The 21,543-nt window shown below is 35.2% G+C and overlaps 1 protein-coding gene across 16 annotated transcripts in view; it reads right to left on the reverse strand.

Moving 5' to 3' along the window:
- Positions 1-1,151: 1,151 nt before the first annotated feature.
- The window catches only part of EPHA6 (EPH receptor A6), a 975,172-nt gene continuing 954,780 nt past the window's right edge, over positions 1,152-21,543 (reverse strand). For all 16 annotated transcript variants that reach the window (XM_058296026.2, XM_058296023.2, XM_058296024.2 and 13 more), the window contains 2 exons: positions 6,385-6,534; positions 1,152-2,659 (listed from right to left, as the gene is read on the reverse strand). In XM_058296026.2, the coding sequence (XP_058152009.1) occupies positions 2,545-2,659; positions 6,385-6,534 (265 nt within the window). In that variant the 3' untranslated portion in view covers positions 1,152-2,544. The remainder of the gene's footprint in view (positions 2,660-6,384; positions 6,535-21,543) is intronic.

A 21,543-nucleotide genomic window follows, 5' to 3' on the forward strand; every position in this document is an offset into this window, starting at 1 on the left:
CATGATGAGGTTCAAAATTATAATTAAAATTATAATGATTACAGTTCTGAGAAATAAAAAAGTAGTTTTAAAGAAATTTCAAAGTGGATATGGGGTGAGAGACAAGTAAGAAGGCAGCTTTAAGATATTAGAGAAAAATTTGGGGGAAGTGAAAAAAGAAGTATAAACTAACAAGATCTAGAATATGATCCTCAAGACTTTTAAGAAAATATTCTTAACAGAGCATTTCAAATCTTGCATCACTGAATGCCCATCCCATAAAATTTTAAATACTTTCGTAGGAATTTATTTCATCATTGTATGCAGATGTTACAGACAGAGTCCTATGAAAGACCACAATTATTCTATTCCTTATTTTCTAAATAACTTTTTTGTTGTATTATAAAAATAAATATATATATGGTTAATAAATTTAATCTGTTCTTAATATATATTTGAGGACAGATAAATATGGAATTATGTATTTCCTCTAAATGTATCCAGATTTGAGTAAATGTATCAAGCAAACAGCAGATAGTCTAATGAGTGATGCATGACCATGCAGGTGATGGCTGAAAAGTGTTGCTATTTCTGACAACTTCTTTAAAAAAAATGGATGTCCCACTTTTTTTCATTTTTAGTATTCTTTAAGGAATACTTATAAAGATTATTTTCCTTCTAGCTTTCTAAAAAAAATTGTTTTTGAAGTGAGAAGAATTAAGCTGTGGTAGGCAAAAAACCTGGAGAGAAGTCAGCAAAAGAGAATCAGAAGAGAGGACAACATAGAGGATAGCCTTCATTTTAGAAAAGTACAAGGGTCTAAGGGTCTAGTCTAATGGACTAATCACCGAAATTTTTAAATAAGGAAAAAGAAAAAGTTAAGCTCCTTTAAGAGTAAGAACCACCATTATCACATGAAAAAGTAATTTAGGTATAGGCAGGAATTGGGAATGTAGGTAGGGCACCTTTCTCTCTGACATTAAATAAGATCTGATTTATTAAATCCACATCTCTAGACAGCTTGTTCTGTTTTTTTTTTCTTTCTTTCTTTTAACAAATTTTCCATGCTATTCCACTTAGCCCAGTAGGCATTTTTTTTTTTTTCGGTTTTACATGGAGCAGTTGGTTTTATAACTTAATTAGTCCACAAGATAGCACTATTTGAGACTCGGTTTAATTCAAGAAAAAATATATTTACTTTTTTTTTGAAGCCTTTGAGAAGTACACAGAAGATTATGAAAACAACATACTTTAGCTGTATTCACATTTTTATGCTACTGTATTATGGAATCAGGTTGACACAAAGTTTTTATATGCTCATGTGTTGGTTTTCTCTTTTTGGAGCATGCAATGGTATATCTCTTGGAAAGTTTGGAAAACAGCTCAGCATGTTCACATAATTTATTTTTTTTAATAAAACTTGCAAATTCTTAAACTTGTGAAATGTACCAGTATCAGACAGTCAACTAGACGTGTTTATTTTCTTGATCCACAATATAACTATCACAAAGTTGTTTAAATTAATCTTTTTACACTAAGTCTAAGCCTATAATATTATTTATTCAAAGTAATTGAACTGAGAACAATTAATTTTTTCAGTGCTAGGATAATTAATTTTGGAAACTTGTAAAGATGAGCCAAGGTATCAGTTATGGATTTTTTTCCATGCCTCCCTCTATCGAGGCCATTAGAGCAATGGACTCTTCTTTGGTCTCTCTAGAGGTGGTCTTTGTAAGAGAAATATACAGAGAAATACACTATAATATATTAGAGAAATATACTATAGTAGAGAAGTATATTATAGTTAGTAAAACATTTGAAGGGAAAAGCTTCTGAACTACCACCATCTAAGGAATATGTAGCACACCAAAAAATTAGTTAAAAAAAAAAAAAAAAAAAAAGACAAAGCCAGCCTTAGAAGATTTAAAAGCACAGTATTAATTTTCCCTTTCCCTCTCCAATAAACTTTTTCTCTCCATAGCCATACATGACAGGAATTCACTACATGAAATCACTGGTCAGAACTACTGCAAGTAATTCTAACAAGTTTAGGCACTAACATTTAAACAATTATGAAATAAAGTAAGAATACAACCCATAGAAATTAATATAATTAATCAAAATAAATATTTGCACCAATTTGGAAGCTACTTGTTCACAAAACATGAAAGAAGGATCAATTATTTCTTTTTCATCTATCATCAAACCTTAAGTACAGTACATTATCCAGGAAGCCACACCTCGGCAAATTCCTTTCAGGTCTGTCCACAAACACTTCCCACATATTGTTATACGAAGTTACACATCCATGTTGAGTTATTTACCATTGTGTAGCGACAATCTGCAGTGGGCTGTGGTCTTATTTGCAGGAAATTGAGAGAGGGGTTATGTATCATGATTCTAAAATCCAAGTTGAAAATATAAACATAAGGTGTGTGCCCATAGTCTGAACAGGAGACTGCAGTTTATGAGGTGATGTTTGGAGAATCAGAAGAGAGGACAGCATAGAGGATAGCCTTCATTTTAGAAATGCTGAGGCACGAAACACAGGTACTTGTAGTACTTTCATACATGAAATCCTTTCTCCTGTATGTGCATCATGTGTAAACGTAAAGTCTGTATACTGCTGACTATTCGTCTCTGGTGTCCAATGAGTATGACTCCAATTCTTCTAATGTCACTGAGAGAGTGAGGGAGAAGAGAGAGAGAGATGGAGGAAGAAAGAAAGGGAGAATATCAACATTTAGACATTTAGATATTGTAAATATGACAGAAAATGAATATTTAGATCTGGTAAATATGTACCAAGTCATGTTTGCATTATGAATTTACCAAAAACAGTAGAGCTAGTAAATGAGAACTTAAGCAGAAATATAAATAAGCAGCAAAAATTCATTAACTTTTTTTCCATCTCCTTGACACTATAACATACATCAAGTTAATCTCAAATTTAATATTAAAAGGGAAAATTTCAAATTCAGATACTTATGTAATGTTCAGGCATTTTATAGCTTACATAATTTAGGTGACTATATACTTTTTCAACAGTATTAGCAAAATGATGAGTATGGTGAGGACTCTATTTGAGGCCTCAGGGTCTTTCAATAACCTGAAAAATATTGCCATTATACTATGTTGTACCATATGAAATTGCCATTACTGTCCGAAAACAATGGCAATTTCATAAAAGCCTCAAAATAGCTTTAGAATTTAGTCTTTTAAAAACATATCGAACAGTTTATCACACCCAGTCCCAATCCAAAGAATAATCTTTGATACAGGAAAATGCCCAACAAGTACAATGTACAGAGGAGGTCTGAAAGGACAAGATAATGTATTAATTTTAGAAAGGGTATAAGAATAGATAATACAATGCTAATACACTTGAGTCATTAATAATTTGCTGAGATAAAACTAGGAATAGAAGGAAACATCCTCAACATGATAAGGGCCATATATGAAAAACCCACACCTAATATCCTACTTAACAATGAATGACTGAAAGCTTTCCTGTTATGATCAGGAATAAGAAAATGATGCCCTCAGAGTAATTAGGAAAGAAAAGCAAATAAAAGACATCCAAATTGGAACAAAAAGAAGTAAAACTTTCCCTATTTGTAGATGACATGTTCCTATATACAGAAAATCCTGAAAAATCTACAGTACAGCTCCTACGTCTTATAAATGAATTTAGCAAAGTGAATTCAGGGTACAAGAGCAACATCCCAAAATCAGTAGTGTACACGAGCAAAGAACAATCTGAAGAAGAAATCAAGAAAAAAAATCCACTCACAATAGCAACTAAAAGAATCAAACATCTAGGAATAAATCTAACCAAGGATGTAAAGGACTTGCACACAAAAAACTACAAAACACTGCTAAAAGAAATCAAAGACCACCTAAATAAATGGAAGGACATTCCATGTACAAAATTGGAAGACTGAATATCACTTAGATGTCAAGTCAATTCTATCCAAAGTGATATTCAGATTCAACAAAATCCCAGTAAAAATTCCAACTTTCTTTGCAGAAATGGAAAAGTAGTCATCAAATTTATATGGAAGGGTAAGGAGCCCTGAGTAGCTAAACCCACTTTGATAAAGAGTAATGAAATTGGAGGTCTCATACTTCCCAATCTTAAAATTTATTACAAAGTGACAGTAATCAAAACAGTTTGGTACTGGCAAAAGGACAGACATATAGACCAATGGACCTGAATTTAGAACTCAGAAATCTAGGGGGGGTGGAGGGTATATGGGGACCTCATATTTTTTGAATGTAACATTTAAAAGAAAATAAAGAAGAAAAAAAAAACTCAGAAATCAACCCTTACAATTATGACCAATGGATTTTTGACTTGGGGACTTAAGACCACTGAATTGGGAAAGAAAAATCTCTTCAACATACAGTGCTGGGAAAAGTGGATCTGCATTTGCAAAAAAATAAAAAATAAATAGGACCCCTACCTCACAATTTATACAAAAATTACTCAAAATCAAAGACCTAAATATAAGAGCCAGAAGTATCAAACTCCTAGAAGAAAACGTATAGAAGTATCTTCAGGGCTTGATTTAGACAATGGTTTCTTAGACTTTACATTAAAAGCACAAGCAACAAAAGAAAAAATAGATAAATGGGACATCATCAAAGTTAAAACCTTTTGCACTTCAAAGGGCTTTATCATGAAAGTAAAATGACAACTTACATAATTGGAGAAAATATTTGGAAACCACATATCCAATCAATGTTTAATATCCAAAATATATAAAGAAATCCTTCAACTTAATAACAAAAAAGACAAACAACTAAATTTACAAATGGGAAAAAAACTTGAATAGATACCTCTCCAAAGAAGATATACAAATGGCTAGAAAGCACATTAAAAGATTCTCAACATCATTAGCCAACAGGGAAACACAAATCAAAACCACAATGAGATACCATTTCATACTCATTTGAATGGCTGCTATGGAAAAAATGGGAAATAGGATGTGGGGAAATAGGAACACTCTTTCATCACTGGTGGAAATGTAAAATTGTGCAGTCACTGTGGAAGATATTTTGGTGGTTCCTCAGGAAGCTAAGTATAGAAATACCATGTGACCCAGCAATCCTACTACTAGGTATATACCCAAAAGCATTGAAAGCAACGACTCGAACACATCTTTGCACACTGATGTTCATAGCGGCATTATTCACAATTGCCAAAAGATAGAAGCAACCTAAGTGTCCATCAAGTAGTGAATGGCTAAATAAAATGTGGCATAACCATATAATGGAATATTATTCAGCCATAAAAAGGAATGAAATCCTGGTACACATGATAACATGGATGACCTTGTACACATCAGGTTGAGTGAAAGAAGCCAGACACAAAAGAACAAATATTGTATTTTTTCACTAACTGGAAATAATTAGAATAAGCAGATTCACATAGTCAGAATCTAGAATATAGGTTATCAGATTTCGGGGTAGGAATAGGGAATGAAAAGTTAAGGTTTGACATGTACAGGGTTTCTATTTGGAATAGTGGAAATATTTTGAAAATGGATAGTGGTAATTGTAGCACAACATTGTGAATGAAACTAACAGCAATGAAATATATATATATATATATATATATATATATATATATATATATTTTTTTTATGAGGTACCAAGGAATGAACCCAGGACCTCTTACATGGGAAGCAGGCACTCAACCACTGAGCTACATCTGCTCACCTATAAGAGTCATTTTTTTCATTTGTTTGGTTTGTTTTTAGGAGGTACCAGGGATCAAACCCAGGACCTTGTAAATGGGAAGCAGGCACTCAGCCACTTGAGCTACATCCACTTCCCCGAAATATATAACTGAATGTGATTACAAGGGGAAATGTTAGATTGTATATATGGCAGCAGGATAAAAAAAAATTTTTAAAGTTATGAAACTATACAAACAGTAAGTTAAATCATACACTATAGGTAACTAGCACAGTTATAAAAATATGCTATCATCAATTGTACCAAATGTTTCATGCCAATGCAATAATAGGATGGTACATAGGAATCCTGGATTTTATGCATGATTGTTATGTAATCTCACACCCTTTCTAATAAATGAAGAAAAAATCTACGTTGATGTAAGAGTTTATGATGTGAACAAGACTAATATGCATTTCAGAAAGCATTTTTAAATTATTTAAATAGCTATTGAATGAAATGCATTTTTTTCAAAGAATATTAGTTAAAAAGTGTAATATCCAACTTCCACTGGAACAATATACAAATATGGCGAGACAAAACTTGGAAATGTCAAACTAGCCTTACAAAAGTAGTTCAACTATGGTGTTTTTGATACAGCATTTGAATTTATCATCCCTGAACAGAGTATCTAAATTCAGTAATAAACCTATTACCACTTACTCGATGCTCATTCTTGAAATTAAGTCAAAAGTAGTAAACCCTGCCGCCATGAAGTTATTCTTATATTGCCCCATCTTTATAGAATCCAGCCAGTCACCGACTGTGACAAACAAAGGATATTCAGGAACTTCTCCAGGGGACTCTGGCATTCTACAAGGAAAAAAAAAAAAGGGGAGGACATTTAAAAGCCAGAAAAAAGCACAAAAAATACCCAATTTTCTTTTCTCCTTTTCCAATATTCTTATAACTTATGTTTACATCTTCCTATTAAGAAATATCTAATTTTCCATCATATTTAAATCAGCCACTTCTATCTGGTGAAATATTTGTTGGTTCCCGCACTTTTTTTTTTTTTTAAGAGGTACCAAGGATTGAACCCAGGACCTCCTACACAGGAAGCAGGCGATCAGCCTCTAAGCTACATCCACGCCCCACTACTGAGTCTTACATTTGACAAATCTTGAGAAAACTCATATCTTCCTAAGTTCTCTCTACTTTTTTCTCGTATAAAATTGTACTTTCAGACATGGGGAATAGCCCCACTCCTCCACTGCCATCTCTAGCAGTGTAACTAGCCACCAGCTGTTCACTCTTACCTTTCTGACTTGCCACTCAGCCTATGACAGTCAGCCCTTTCCATATTTGCTATGATAGGCCTCCATTGTATGGTGAATACATTGATTAAGCCTCCATTTATTTGTTTTCAAATGTTCAACAAGCATTATTTATTAAAAAGTAATTTCCCCTTTTATAAAACTCAGTTCCATGAATAAGATTTACATATATCCAAACACAGGGTAATGTATCCCAAAACACATTAATAAGATACAAAACAAAGCAAAATTAATGTACGATTTGTTTTACAAAAGAAGCCAGCATTGACAAATCTGAAAGGCAGTGATAGAGTGACAGAATAATCTTTACTTCCATGATCTGATTCAAAGGGCATTCCAGTTGGGCATATGTTATAATTATAATATAAAAATAAAAAGTATTATTTTGGAAAAGCTAGAGAATGTGTGTGTGTGGTATATAAATGCTGAAGTCAGGCAAAGGAAATAAAAATGGAATTAACCTTAGAATTTATAGTAAGAGCACTTCAGAATTATAAATTTAAGATATTCTGGCAATAAATTGCTATTCTGTTTACAGAATAAATGGCAAGAAATGTTGAGAAGTATTTTTTTTTTAAGATTTGTTTTATTTATTTATTTCTCCCCACCTTTCATTGTTTGCACTTGCTGTGACTGTTTGTCTTCCTTGTTTCTTTAGGAGGCACTGGGAACTGAACCTGGGACCTCCGGTATGGGTGGGAGGTTTCTAATCGCTTAAGTCACCTCCATTCCCTTTTTGTGTCTCTCATTGTGTTTTTCTCCTTGTGTCTCTTGTTGCATCATCTTGTTGTGTCAGCTTGCTTCAACTGCCTGTGGCACCAGTCCTGCTTGTCCTACTAAGGAGGCATCGCTCCCTACTTTGTTGTTATCTCATTATGTTTTTCTTCTAGTGTCTCTTGTTGCATCAGCTTGCTGCACCTGCCTGTGCACCAGCTTGCTGTGTTCTTTAAGAGGCACCAGAACCGAACCAGGGATCTCCTGTGTGGTAGGCAGGAGCTCAATCACTTGAGCTACATCCTCTTCCCTGTTGAGAAGTATTTTATATGTTTTAAAAATACTTGCTAGTAAAAGTGCTTTTATGATAATAGGTATGTTAAAGTCCTCTAGGGAAATCAATTTGCTACTTTAAAAAGACTTCTTAGATCTAAGAGTTTGTATATTAACCAGTAAAGCAGTACATGCTTGGTATTTGAGCCAAATGAGTTTTTTCTAAGTAATGAAAGATGTTCCTTTATTGGGAAAAAATTTAGTGAGTATTGCTCAAACCTAAAAGTGAGACATCATGCAGGAAACCTTATTAATCAGCAAACCAATGTTTTATTGGTCAGCACTTTTCATATTTCAGGAGACGTGATGAGAACTAGAATAGTGGGCATACTGGGGAATGTTTTGTAAAAAGTAAGAACAGATAGGGTGCACTCCAGGCAGTATTGTGTTCCTTCTTGAGAAAACTGACCACTTTCTTGGGTAGTGATGCATAAACCATGGAATATACTGCTTGGGGAGTGTTGTGTTCCTTTCTGAGGAGGCTGGCCACTTCCTTGGGAATTGACAAAATACTTGCAAGTTGGCATCTATAGTATTGAGCTCATTGATTATGAGCTCAATGAAAGGGACAGTCCCTGGTCAGACCAGTTGAAGTCCCACCCTGGGAGAGGGTGCTCTGCACAGGTGTTGTTTTCAGTCAAGACTCTGGTATCAGCTGTTGATTTGGGGCTTCCCAGCCACAAGCTAGATGTTGATGAGTTTGTATGTAAGACTGTTCTATTTTTCTGTCATTTTGTGACACTGATCAATATTGATTTAATCTTTTGACTAATTATGTTATTCTTGTTTCTTACTCTAATTGTCAATATAGACTTATTAAACTAGATATACACATATATATCTATATTGCATCTAATCAGGACTCCAGAGGTGGGCCAGGTCAGTTGATGTGTCCCTTGGTTTGGTGAGCTTGTGAATTTGTGTATGAATATGGTGAGGGATTGGGATATAGCAGTCGGATCCCTGTTTATAAACCATCCTTCACTTACTTTGTGTTCTTTCTTTTAACAAAGTTTCACTAATTTTATATATATATTCAATCAGGACTCTGGTGGAGGTGGGCCGGGTAGGTTGGTGTGTCCCCTGGTTTGGTCAGCTTATATCTATATGTATGTATATAGTAAAGGATTATGATGCTGCAGTTGGGCCCCTTGTTTTAGACAATTCTTTGCTTATTTCATATTCTCCCAATTATTAACAGAAGTTTAATAAAATAAATAAATATATGTCTGTGTATTGCTTTCTTATGCTTGAGTTAAGTCATCATATCAATCTATATACATATATATATGGCATAGCATTAGCAAAGCATTTTATCTAGCAGAACTGTTCCCATTAATAACAAATGAACAAATCACTGTATTATATTTATTAGAATATTGAAGGTTAATCCTACTTTGATTTCCTTTGCGTTTCATTTTTTATGAATTAAAGAATGAAATAATCCATAGAGACTTAAGTAAAGCCATGTTGTTTAATGTGCACGTTTGGTAAAGGAATATTTCATGTAATGTTTTGATCATTCATATTTGAAATATTTTAGCTTTGAAACATTTCTTTATATAGGAACAAATATGATTAAACCACAGGAAATAAAATTTCTCCACTGCAAAGAAGAAAAGTATATACATGCTATATAACCCTGATATTGTTCTGCTAAAAATATATGGGAGTTGGGGTTAGGATCACAGATCAAGGTATAAAATGAAAATAGAAAATTCCTAAGAATTAATGATATCCTTTTAAAAATCCTTTAAATTACCCTTATGTCTCTAGACCTGGGTCTTTGGGAGCACAAAATCTGGACCTGTTGTACAAGGTCACACAAGTTGTACATTGTATAACTTCAGAAGACTCTAAAAGGTGCCCCTTGGAACAGGACAGTACAGAGCCCCAACTAAATACATAGATTAATTTCTTCTTTGATTGAAGAGTTGACCACCTTATTTTTAAGCTGAGGTCTAGTTGAACATGGAGGTGGGGTGAGGAGGGATGACAGGAGAAAATTCAGGGGATTTTTCTCTTTATATAAAATGGGAATTTGCTTAAATTAAATGAATGAATCTTGTGACTCTGTAGAGAATGGTTACCCTGAACAGTGACTTGTGTTCCTTTTACCATTATTCAATTCTACTATCACTTTCTTATTTTGGAGACTGTTAAGCCACATTCTTTTCTTCTAAACTACAAATTACAGTGCTCTTTGATTATGGGCTGTTTCATCCTAATTAATATCAGACTGATTCCTGATTTAACCTGAAACAAATATTAGTCATGCCCAGTAGTTAATAAGCATCTACCAATAAACAGTTGAATTGCTGTCATATTTTCTCATTATTTCCTGGAGGTATTTATATTAACAAGTATTATCAAATAAATAAAAAGATGTATATAAAATACAAAATCGTAAAGAACTCCCTGGTAAACAGTTAAACAGGTTATTTAATTGCAGCATTTCTCAAAGTCTTCACTACTCTACTGTTCATTGTGAATATCTAAGAGGATTCAGAATAGCTTCTGTAGTACTTTCCACACTTGAGCTGAGCTAAAAGGCTGAGAAGTGATTGTATTACATTCCTAAATTATCTGATCACTTTCCATGGAACATGCATTGGGAAATACTGCTGTACTTCACTGGCTAAGTTTAAATATAAAAAATGGTAGGTTTCCATTATTGTTTATTTATGCTAATAAATAAAATGTCATGTTAGAAAATTGAGAGAATGTCGCATATCAAACTGGTGTGGCTCTCATGTCTTTCCATTACTTGTCAAAGAACTTTGCAGAAACTGAACAAAATTAAAAGGATGTATTTTAGTGACTTCCCCTTCAAAGTCCTATGCCATTTTTGATGTACAGATACCGTCAGATGACTTACACTTCTCTCTCCTGAGATAACGCTGGAATAACTCTTGCACTTTCACAATATCATATAGTTGGTGAGTGGAAATGTAATTTGCTAATTTTATGTCCTTAGTATAAAAAGGTATTAGAAGGACATCCTATACACTAAACGACCTAAATGGCCTATTTCCCTGTTGAAAAGCACCTACTACTTGCTTGCAGAATGTTTCAATACTGTAATTTCCTTTCTTTCCATACATCTTTAGTAACCTAGTTACCCTTTGGCCTTTATATGACTGCACTGGCAGTTGATTTAGTAGGGTCAGGGTCTCCTCACTGTTCACAGTCATTGTGCAATACTTTTCTTTCACCTCATCTTATAAAGAAGTTGAAAAATGCTGCTATTTTCTGGCTGTGAGGGCTTGGTTCCATCACCCTCACAAGAATTCTCTGGAATATTACCTAATATACAATAAATGCCCTTTCTTATCAAACATGTACAATGATAAATTCGTTCTGCTATTTGCTGAGCACATGGAAATTTCTGCTCTTTTGTGACCGCTGCCCATCCGAGAAATGTGTTTAGAGAAAAACCTGCAGCTTACATTTTAAAAAGTACATATTGTATAATATACTATAAAAAATCTACTGTTTTCCACAGAAAAATGAGGAAAGGGTAGAATTTGGAAAATTCTAGGTATGGATAATGATCAATTTAGATAAAGGAAAGGGTTGGAGTATAATAGGAAATGCTACAGTTGCATATCTAAATATGCAAAAATAAACATATAACACTGATAGAGAAAATAGTTTTTCTCCTAATGAGCCCTTTGTGCTCACATTAATACTGGTCTTCCAATTTAGAACATTCTTAAGTATGTTATCAATAGGTATAACACTACCACTAAAAACCAAGAAGGTTTTTATCCTCAGAATTTTTCCAAGCATTATAATCATTTAACTATAATTGTAGTATATCTGTTAAAATCATTGAAGAAAGGTTATACTTTGAGAAACACTATTGTAAGTAAGATTCTGTTTTAATATGAAGTCGTCCCATGCTTAAAGGCTTTTCTTCCTTTTCTATTCTAACATAACTTATTTTTCCCTTATTTTTACATTTATATAAGTTAGCATAGCTGTAAAGATGGGATCCATTCTATTTTATGTTGCACCATATTTCACATATTTATGAATATTTTCCATGTTTCAACAGTTTCCACAACTATTCAAATGAATGCATAACATTTTCTTGTGTGGAGCGTGGATGCTTAATAGACTCTTAGATTGCAAACCACTATCTTTTATTATAGATGATTATGCAATATTAGAATATGTATCTTTTTGCTTCAGTTAAATTACTTCCTTAGGAAAAATCCATAAGGTGGGAGATTTTTTAAAAGAGCAAGTTAAAACTTCCTGATGGCAAGAACCATATCTCTTAAATCTTTCTATTTTCTGTGAGCTTTAGTAAAATTCTGAGTGCATTACAGAAATGCATTAAATAAATGATGATTTAGACTTGAATATTAAATTCTCTATAGGAAAGTTTGATCTATGACATGATGACTGATTCACAATGAATGATCTATTTTCATTTAATTCCATTAAAAAATCTGAAGAGGTGACTCAATGTAATGGGCAACCTATTAATGAATATGTTGTTTATTTAATTTATTCCTTGTAATGTGAAAATGTTAGTTTTTCTCTCACTTTACAGGTTTCGGAGGGAGAATGAAGCAGTTATGGTTAGAGTGAAGTCATAATATCTCAGGGTTAAGGGTTCATATGCAATTGTAACCAGAACTAGAACCACAACAGCAGCCTTCACCCTACTCAAAAATCACTGCTTTTACATGAGCTTCTCATTTAATGACCACATTTCACACTACTGAATTAATCCATAAAATAATCTCCTGATATATACACTACCTACCTAACCTCAAAAGGAGGAATTATTTAATCAGAAAAAAAATGGCCCTCTCTATAATTAAGCCTAATATTCAACTTAAAAACAAGTTAAATTAATGAATGAACCTTAGTCTCTTGATATTTGAAAAATTTAAAGAGGAATTTTACTCAAAATGCTAAAAAACTAGAATGCGTAGAACCATGCCCTATATCATATGGATATTTCATAGTTGTGGGTATCTATTATAATTATAATGGAGTTATAAATTCCTACATTTTAGGACTCTCATATAATTAAACAAAAAAAAGGGATTTGATATTCAGAATTTTGGGAATTTTATTCCTATGTTTAACATTAATCCCCAGGCATTTCTGGTTAGCTCTCCAAAATTGGGAACATGGATTTTTGATGTTGTTGTTAGCCTTTTATTCTCAGCAAGTCTTCATGTTTTTAAAAATTATATATATATTTATTTATAAAGGCAGATAACTGGTAGAAGGTATAAAGGAATGAAATTCAAAGTAAATTTAAAAATTTGGATGTGTTTAAACATTAGGAGGGACAGATACAGAACAGAAATAATACTTTTAACAATTCTCCTCTAATTCCGATTATAATACCCAGAGCATGGCCACTACAGTCATCACTGAATCTCAAGGAAATGAAATTCTGTGAGGAATAGTCCAGGGACAGAAAGTAGATTTTATATTACATGTTAACTACAATTCATTGGCGTGGTTGTCAAAGTACAGTTTTGAAAAGGACACCAAGGCAACATCTAGGCTCACTGGGAAAGAGTATTGTCAAGATTAGTTATATCTGCCATAGCAAGGAAATAAAGCATTTTTTTGCCAACACTGGAAAAATTCAATCTGCAGAAATGCCTGAGGATGTCATTCTGGAACCATGTTACTGCCATATTTTCTTTATTTTTCTATTTTGTTGTAGTTACTACTTTATTTTTTCAAGTAATGTTCTTCAAATGGTTGGGTGTTATAGAAAGATGTTGGGCGGATTACGTGAGTTATGTGTTTGCTACTTATTCCAGTGACTGTGAGTATACATTCTAAATACTTGTATTAATATGTGCCTAGTAGAGCATAAAGTAACAATCTGTACCCCACTAAACATTTTCTTTAGGATTTTAATATACTCCATTTATGAAGTCTGATTATCTTAGACAACCTCTATTTATCTGGAAATGTGAAAACATATCCTCTTTTCCTATAATTATATTTCTGAAACAGTGCTATAGGAAACACTTTGCCATTTTGTGATTCTATTCTGTGCAATGGAAAGAATAAAGGCTTTGGAATTGGTGTGATCTTGCTTAAATTCCTGATCTACTAATTACTTGCTATAGTAACTTTCATAAATTAGCCTCTTTGAGTCTTCATTTTCTTATGTAAGGATGGGGATAATAATAATAAGGTTTAAATGACATGATCAATAAAGTTCCTAGTACAATGACTGGCATGTAGCAGGCTCTCAACAAAATGGAAGTAATATTATTAATAATATGTACTAGAATTTGTATCCATATTAGTATGTTTTTATTAACATTAGTTTTATTACTATCTTTTATCAGCAGATCATGTGAATTGAATTCAGATTTCCTATCGGGTAGACTTTCTGGTCAATATTATGCCTTCCACAACATTTTGCTTACCACTTAATTAGGGCACTGATATTGGCCAGCCAGTTATTTCTTAGTCATGAAACACATCATTAAAATTGAGTAGCAAAAATCTAAACAACACAAATTGTTCATGACTTGATAAATAATTGAGTGCTGATTAAATTAATATATACATTCTAGGCATCTTTGAGCCAGTTCTTTTAGGAAAAAAATGGATAATTTTATATCAAACTATCAAAAGTGATTGTCTTCAGAAAATAGACTTATAGGTGCTTTATTAACTGGGTGGGTGAGATGTTACCATTCAGTCTTATAACATTTACTCTCAGTTCTCTAAAATAGAGATTCTTAATTATGGTACTTGTAGGAAATTTCACCTGCCTTCATGGTTCACAAATCATTGGAAGTCAAAGGCTTGAAAGTTCAACAATAGACTTTTATGTATTAAGAAATAGAGGCGGTGGTTCCAGTTCTCTAGGAGCTAAAATATCATACGATCCTTAATCCTAGCTCTGTGAGTAGTTAAGAATGCTCATTAAGTGCCTTAGTCAGGGCAGAGCATGATTTCTGAGACAGGCAGCTATCATGGACTGGCACTGCCCATCTGGGCATTTGTTGTCCATCCATGGATGACACATTTGAGCAGATAGTCAAGCAGCCCCTAATATATGGAATACTATCCACTGATATACAGGAGATGACATAGAGCAGGGGATGAAGGAAAGCCATAAGGCTTTCCCCCTATGCTGCAGCACTGTTATTCACCAGCTGACTGCAAACTAGTGTGCCTGTAGGCTGTGGTGTCAGGGAAGCAGAAGTGGGATTAAGGAGGTCGGAGAAGGAATGTGTAGGACAGTACAGGTGGAGATGGGGAAGCCAGGGATGGGTGAAGAGACATCCATAAGTTCATCAAACTAATTTGTGCTATTAAACCACAGGACCCTAGATGTAGCCCTGGACTCTATGGGAGTCTGCTGGACTGTAAGATTGGTCCTGAGGGAGCCAGAGGCGATTCAAAGCACATCAACAGACACTGCTCTGGACGCTGTTCTCCACACAGCCCTGGTCTCAACTCAGGTCTTTCTCCCAAGGGCAGTGCATCAAGTGACAGCTTCAAACAATTATTTGAAAAACAGTTATAAGCCATCATTGTATAATGAACAAAAGAGCAAAGTTTGAAATTCACATTTATGAAAGGATGACTGCTTATATTAATAAGAACTTTCACAAGTTATTTTTACAATTAAGTGGATTTAAGGTTATACTATAATATTGCCACTTTCACTTACATATTTATATATTTTGTTGAATAGGAGACGAAAGTGCAGAACTCTGAATACTCCCATGGAGGTGTGTCACGCAAAAGAATGTTAGCAGCAGCAGAAGAGAACTGCTTCTCCAAATAATGAAAGCCTTTTCTGACCAAATTTTGACCTAACATTTTTTTCTATAAGGTTCTCTGTCTTTTGCAAAGAAAGACTGCAGATATAAATTTTATTAAATGTCCAATATACTAGTATAAAATTATTAAGCTGTGGGTTTCACAGCCTTCCTCATCTCCCTCATCACCTTAACTTCTTCCCCTTTCTCCACACTGTTCAGAGAAAGGATATAAATCTCAGGTGAATTCTTAAGAAAAAAGCAATTAAAGTAGAATAAAGACCATGGGGAATCAGTGGATGAGAGAGTTGTGTCAGTATAGGGGTATAAGAGAAACCTGGGTGTTTGGGGATACTAGAGAGAAGGAGAGGGCTAGAGATTTTAATAAGAGTAGCTGTGGGTTAAACAGGCTCTTTTGCCTGTTTAAGAGACACAAGGAAAGAAAGATTGAAATTCTACACCATGTCTTGTTTTTCTTAACCCACCATCATTCTAGGACAGACAACTGGGCTCTGGGATTTCAGAGCTGGAAGAACAGAGTCACAGTTTTATAAACATAACATGAATTTGGCAATATTTAGCTACTATGGCTATCCTTTAATTTACCATTTCTCTTCCTCCCACTCTAAATGTTCTCAGTTCTCTGGGATCAAGGACAGAGTGGGGGGTGGCATTGGGGATGACAGTGGACAAGGGGAACCTACTCAGGTCACAATGAAAATAAGAGTTCAGGCTTGATACCTTTTAGAACTCTGGTTCCTTTTTCCTCAAAAACAAAAGTATAATAAAGGCAAAATCAGTAGCACATATATCTTTGTTAGAAACAAGGATAGCAAATCAGTCAGAAAAACTTGCATTGGGTCTCCTAGATATTAGAATTAAACCAAGTTGCTACCTTTATATGAAGTACCCAACTCCTGGCCTGTACGTAGCATTGCTATCACAGAGCTTGCCGCTCACTGCCTGTTCCACTGGATTACTGCACATCCCACTAAATCATCAACATCTGGTCTTCAGACATGTCCCCTCATCTTAACTTGATCTCTGGATCTTTTTTACTTTTGAAGTTTTCTCATCTTCAATTCTTCACCAGGATTTTCCAAATACAATGAATATTCATATCCTTCAATGAAATTACATTTTATCTGCTTTCCTTTTAAAAGTTTCCTATTAGAGTTCCACACTGGGCTCTTCTTACAAGCTTGATTCTATAGCCTTAAAATAGTTAAAGGACAATGTTGGTGGGTACTGGCTATAAGGTCTGTTAACTGTAAATCACAAGAGGCCAGATTAAATGATTGCATTTTATAGATGCCAATGTTCATTTCATGAACCCTTGCTACTAGCTCTTTAGCTCTTTTTCCTCAACATTAAAATATTCCCAAGTCTCTATCACATATACAAAAAGCAAACAAACAAAAAAAACCCACCAAGAAACATTTCCTCTGACTAGTTCTCTTTTCTTTTAGAGGCAGGTTTCTTAAAAAAAAAAAATAAATTAGTACTGTACATTGCTTTTTTCTCTGATCTCAGATTCATGTTTCCTCTACTGCAATCTGTCTTACCTAATAATTTTATTGAAAATGCTCCCTCAAGGACTGCTCACGAACATCTTGTTGCTAAAACCAATGGACATATTTCAGTTTTTGTCATACTGGAACTTTCTGAAGCCTTGGATGTTGTACTCCTTGAAACTCTCTTCTCTTTTGGTTTCTGTGATACCACTCTGTTGCCATTTTCCTCATTATCTATGACTCTTCTTTCTCAGTCTTCTTCGGGTACTCTTCTTTAGTTCACTTCTTAAATCCTGGTATTTCAGAGGGTTGAATGCTTTCCCTCTGTTTATATGCATTCTTTATAGTCTGCATGGTTGATTTTAGCTACTCTTAAAGTTTCAACTATAATCTATATGCTGATGTTCTCCAAATCTACATCTCTAGTCCAGATCTGTTCACATTAAGTTGAATCTATAGACATAACTGCCCACCAGACATCTCCGCTTAGATGTTCCAGAGGCATCTCCAGCTCAGATGTTCTGCATGTTCAAAATGGTGTGATTTCCATTCCAAAATATTTTAAAACTCATTTTGAAATGTGTTCAGTGCAAACTTACAGGACTGTTACAAAAACAATACAACCTCCATGCAGAGAATTATAACATACCCCCAACTACCTCAGATACCAGATCCACTGATTTAAAATTTACATTTGCTGTATCATTCTATCTGCCCATCCATCTATCTATCTATCTATCTATCTATCTATCTATCTATCTATCTATCTATCTATCTATCTATCTATCTATCTATCTATCTATCTATCCAGCCATCTACTCCCCTTATATTCTGTTTCAATAATTTCATTTTTCCTAATAATGTCCCTTTGAGCCTTTTTTCCTCCCTTTCTATATCCCATCCAGAATAATGTATTGCATTTAATTGTCATTGTCTTTTTAGTTGTTCTTTTTTCTTAAAATTTTGGGAACATATATATAATATGAACGTCCCCATTTCAACCACTCCCATGCATGCGATTCAGTGGGTTAATCACATTCACTATAGTGCAGTACCCTCACCACCTTCCATTACTAAACCTTTCCCATCTCCTCAAACAGAAACCTTGTACTCATTATGCATTAAAACGTCATTCTCCCTGCCCCCTACCCCTGGCAACTTGTACTCTAATTTCTCTTTCTATGATTTGCATATTCTCCAGTATTTTCTTTGTAGTTACCTTGAGGTTTAAATTTAGCATCCTAAATCTATAACAATCTTATTTGCTTTGATACCAACTTGTTTCAGTAGTTTACACAAATTATGTTTCTATACCCCTCCACCTCTCCACCTTTATGTAGTTCTTGTCAAAAATTACATATTTTTACATTATGAGATCAAAACCACTGATTCAGCATAACATTTTATGCATTTGCCTTTTAGATACTGTAGGAAGTAAAAAGTGGAGTTACAAACCAAAAATACAATAGTATTGGCATTTACATTTACCCATGTTATTACTCTCCCCAGAGATCTTAACTTCTTCATGGGCTTTGATCTATTGTCTCTTGTCCTATCCGTTCGATCTGCAGAAAATTCTTTAGCATCTCTTGCAGTTGGTCTAGTGGTGATGAACTCGCTCAGCTTTTGTTTATCTGGGAATATCTTAATCTCTTCCTCATTTTTTTTTTTTAAAGATTTATTTATTTATTTAATTCAACCCCCCCTCCCCCGGTTGTCTGTTCTCTGTGTCTATTTGCTGCGTCTTGTTTCTTTGTCCGCTTCTGTTGTCGTCAGCGGAATGGGAAGTGTGGGCGGCGCCATTCCTGGGCAGGCTGCACTTTCTTTCACGCTTGGCGGCTCTTCTTATTGGACGCACTCCTTGTGCGTGGGGCTCCCCTGCCCGGGGACACCCGTGAGTGGCAGGGCACTCCTTGCGCGCATCAGCACTGCGCATGAGCCAGTTCCACACGGGTCAAGGAGGCCCGGGGTTTGTACCGTGGACCTCCCATGTGGTAGATGGACGCCCTAACTACTGGGCCAAGTCCGTTTCCCTCTTCCTCATTTTTGAAAGACAGTTTTGCTGGATATGGAATTCTTGGATAGTAATTCTTCACTTTTAATACTTTAAATATGTCATCCCACTGCATTCTTGCCTCCATGGTTTCTGATGAGAAATCAGCATTTAATCTTATTGAGGCTCTCTGGTATGTGACATGCTGCTCTCCTCTCGTGTCTTTCAGAATTCTGTTTTGCCTTTGGCATTTGACTGTCTGATTATAATATGTCACTGCATGGGTCTATTTAGGTTTATTCTGTTTGGGGTCTTGGAGTTTGGTGAGGGTCTTGAATGTGTGTATTAATGTCTTTGTTAAATTTGGAGAGTTTTCAGCTATTATTTCCTTGAATTTTCTCTCTGCTACTTTCTCCTGGGAATCTCACAATGCATATATCAGTATGCTTGATGGTATTCCACAGGTTCCTCAAGCTTTTTCCACTTTTCTTCATTCTTTATTTTTTCTGCTCCACAGACTGCATGATTTAAATAGTCTTATCTTCAAGTTCGCTGATTCTTTGTTCTGCCAACTCCAATCTGCTATTGCATCCTTCTAGGGAATTTTAAATTTCTGTTACTGTAGTTTCAACTGTTTGGTTCCTTCTTATAATTTCCATCTATCTATTGCTATTCTGTTTGTATTAATCTATCATTTTCCTGATATCCTTTAGTTCTTTGTTCATGTTTTCCTTTAGCTCTTTGAGCATATTTAAGACCATCTTTTAAAAGTCTTTGATTGGTATGTCCCAGGTCTAGTCTTCCTCATTGATAGTTTTTTTTTTGGTTTTGCTTTGTTTTGTTTGTTTTTTTATCCCCCCTTGCAGCTTTTTGCATGCTGTCTGCTTTCTGTGTCCATTCGCTGTGCGTTCTTCTGTGTTTGTATTTATTATTTTTATTTACTCCCCCCACATTGTGGCTTGTTTTGCTTGTGTGTTCTCTGTGTCCATTCACTGTGAGCTCTTCTGTGTTGTTGCTTGTCTCCCTTCCTGTTGCATCACCTTGCTGAGTGGGCTCTCCGCGGTGCCTGCGGGTCGGGCAGCACTCCATGGTGCCTGCAGGCTGGGAGGCACTCCACAGCGTGTGGGTGAGCCTGCCTTCACAAAGAGGCCCTCGGATGCAAACCAAAGGCCTCCTATATGGTAGATGGGAGCCCAACTGATCGAGCCACATCTGCTTCCCTCATTGATGGGTTTTTAATGTTTTGATCTTCTTTGCTGGGCCATCATTTACTGTTTCTTTGCATGTATTGTTAGAATCTAGACATTTTTGATATTTTAATATGCTATATCTGAAATTTAAATTCTGTGGCATCTGTTCCTTAAGTTTACATACAGCTAGAATTATGATGGAGTTCTCCTTGAATGCTAGGAGGTAATAAAAGAAAGAAGATGGAAATAAAGAGAACATCTTTCTTAGTCTTGGTAGATTGACCTGTGAAAGTGCCCCTTCAGGGCTTATCCATACAAAGGGTGTATGGGTATAACTCCAGTCAATGTGGGGTAAGAGGGGGAGATGGGAAGTAGGCGGGAGAAGAGTGGTCTCCATGATCTTTTATGAGCAAGGGGCTTGCCAGGGGCATTCATGTTTGGCCCAAGGAATTCCCTGGTTTATAGGGTTACAAGTATCCTCTTTTCCCTAGGAAATAATTTTCTCATGGTCCCAAGCACTGAACAGTTTCTCTTATGGTCAGCAATCCTTTGCCCTAGGCAACACAACTTGACTGAGTTGCCTTCTACATGCAGGACAAGTTCTAGGACGATGAGTCTCTCTGGTCACCAGCAGACAGATTGGGCCAGACATATATGCCCCCAGCATATGCACAAGGGCTACTCTCCTACCTCTGGAGCCAGGACCAGGGATTTGCATTGGGAGTGCAGATCAGCTACATGCTGAGCAGGTGAGCAGAGAGGGAGGGGCCGACCAGGGTGCCTTGAGATCCTATTGCTTTTAAGAAGTCTTTTTCTTGATTCAGCACATGCCCCATTAGTGCGGTCGTTTGTTTTATGCAGCCTTGAGAAAGATGTTTCTGTCAGTTCTTGCTGGTTGTTCAGAGATTGTTGGGAGATAGAGCCTTAACGTATCTCACTCAGTCATCTTGAATGGGATGGGACGCTGGGCCGGGCCCATTCTAAACTCTTGATCCTCTTCCTTACTCTCTTAAATAATGGTAGTAT

Source organism: Dasypus novemcinctus, chromosome 4 (genome assembly GCF_030445035.2).
Source record: "Dasypus novemcinctus isolate mDasNov1 chromosome 4, mDasNov1.1.hap2, whole genome shotgun sequence".
In the NCBI taxonomy this organism is placed as follows: Eukaryota; Metazoa; Chordata; class Mammalia; order Cingulata; family Dasypodidae; genus Dasypus; species Dasypus novemcinctus.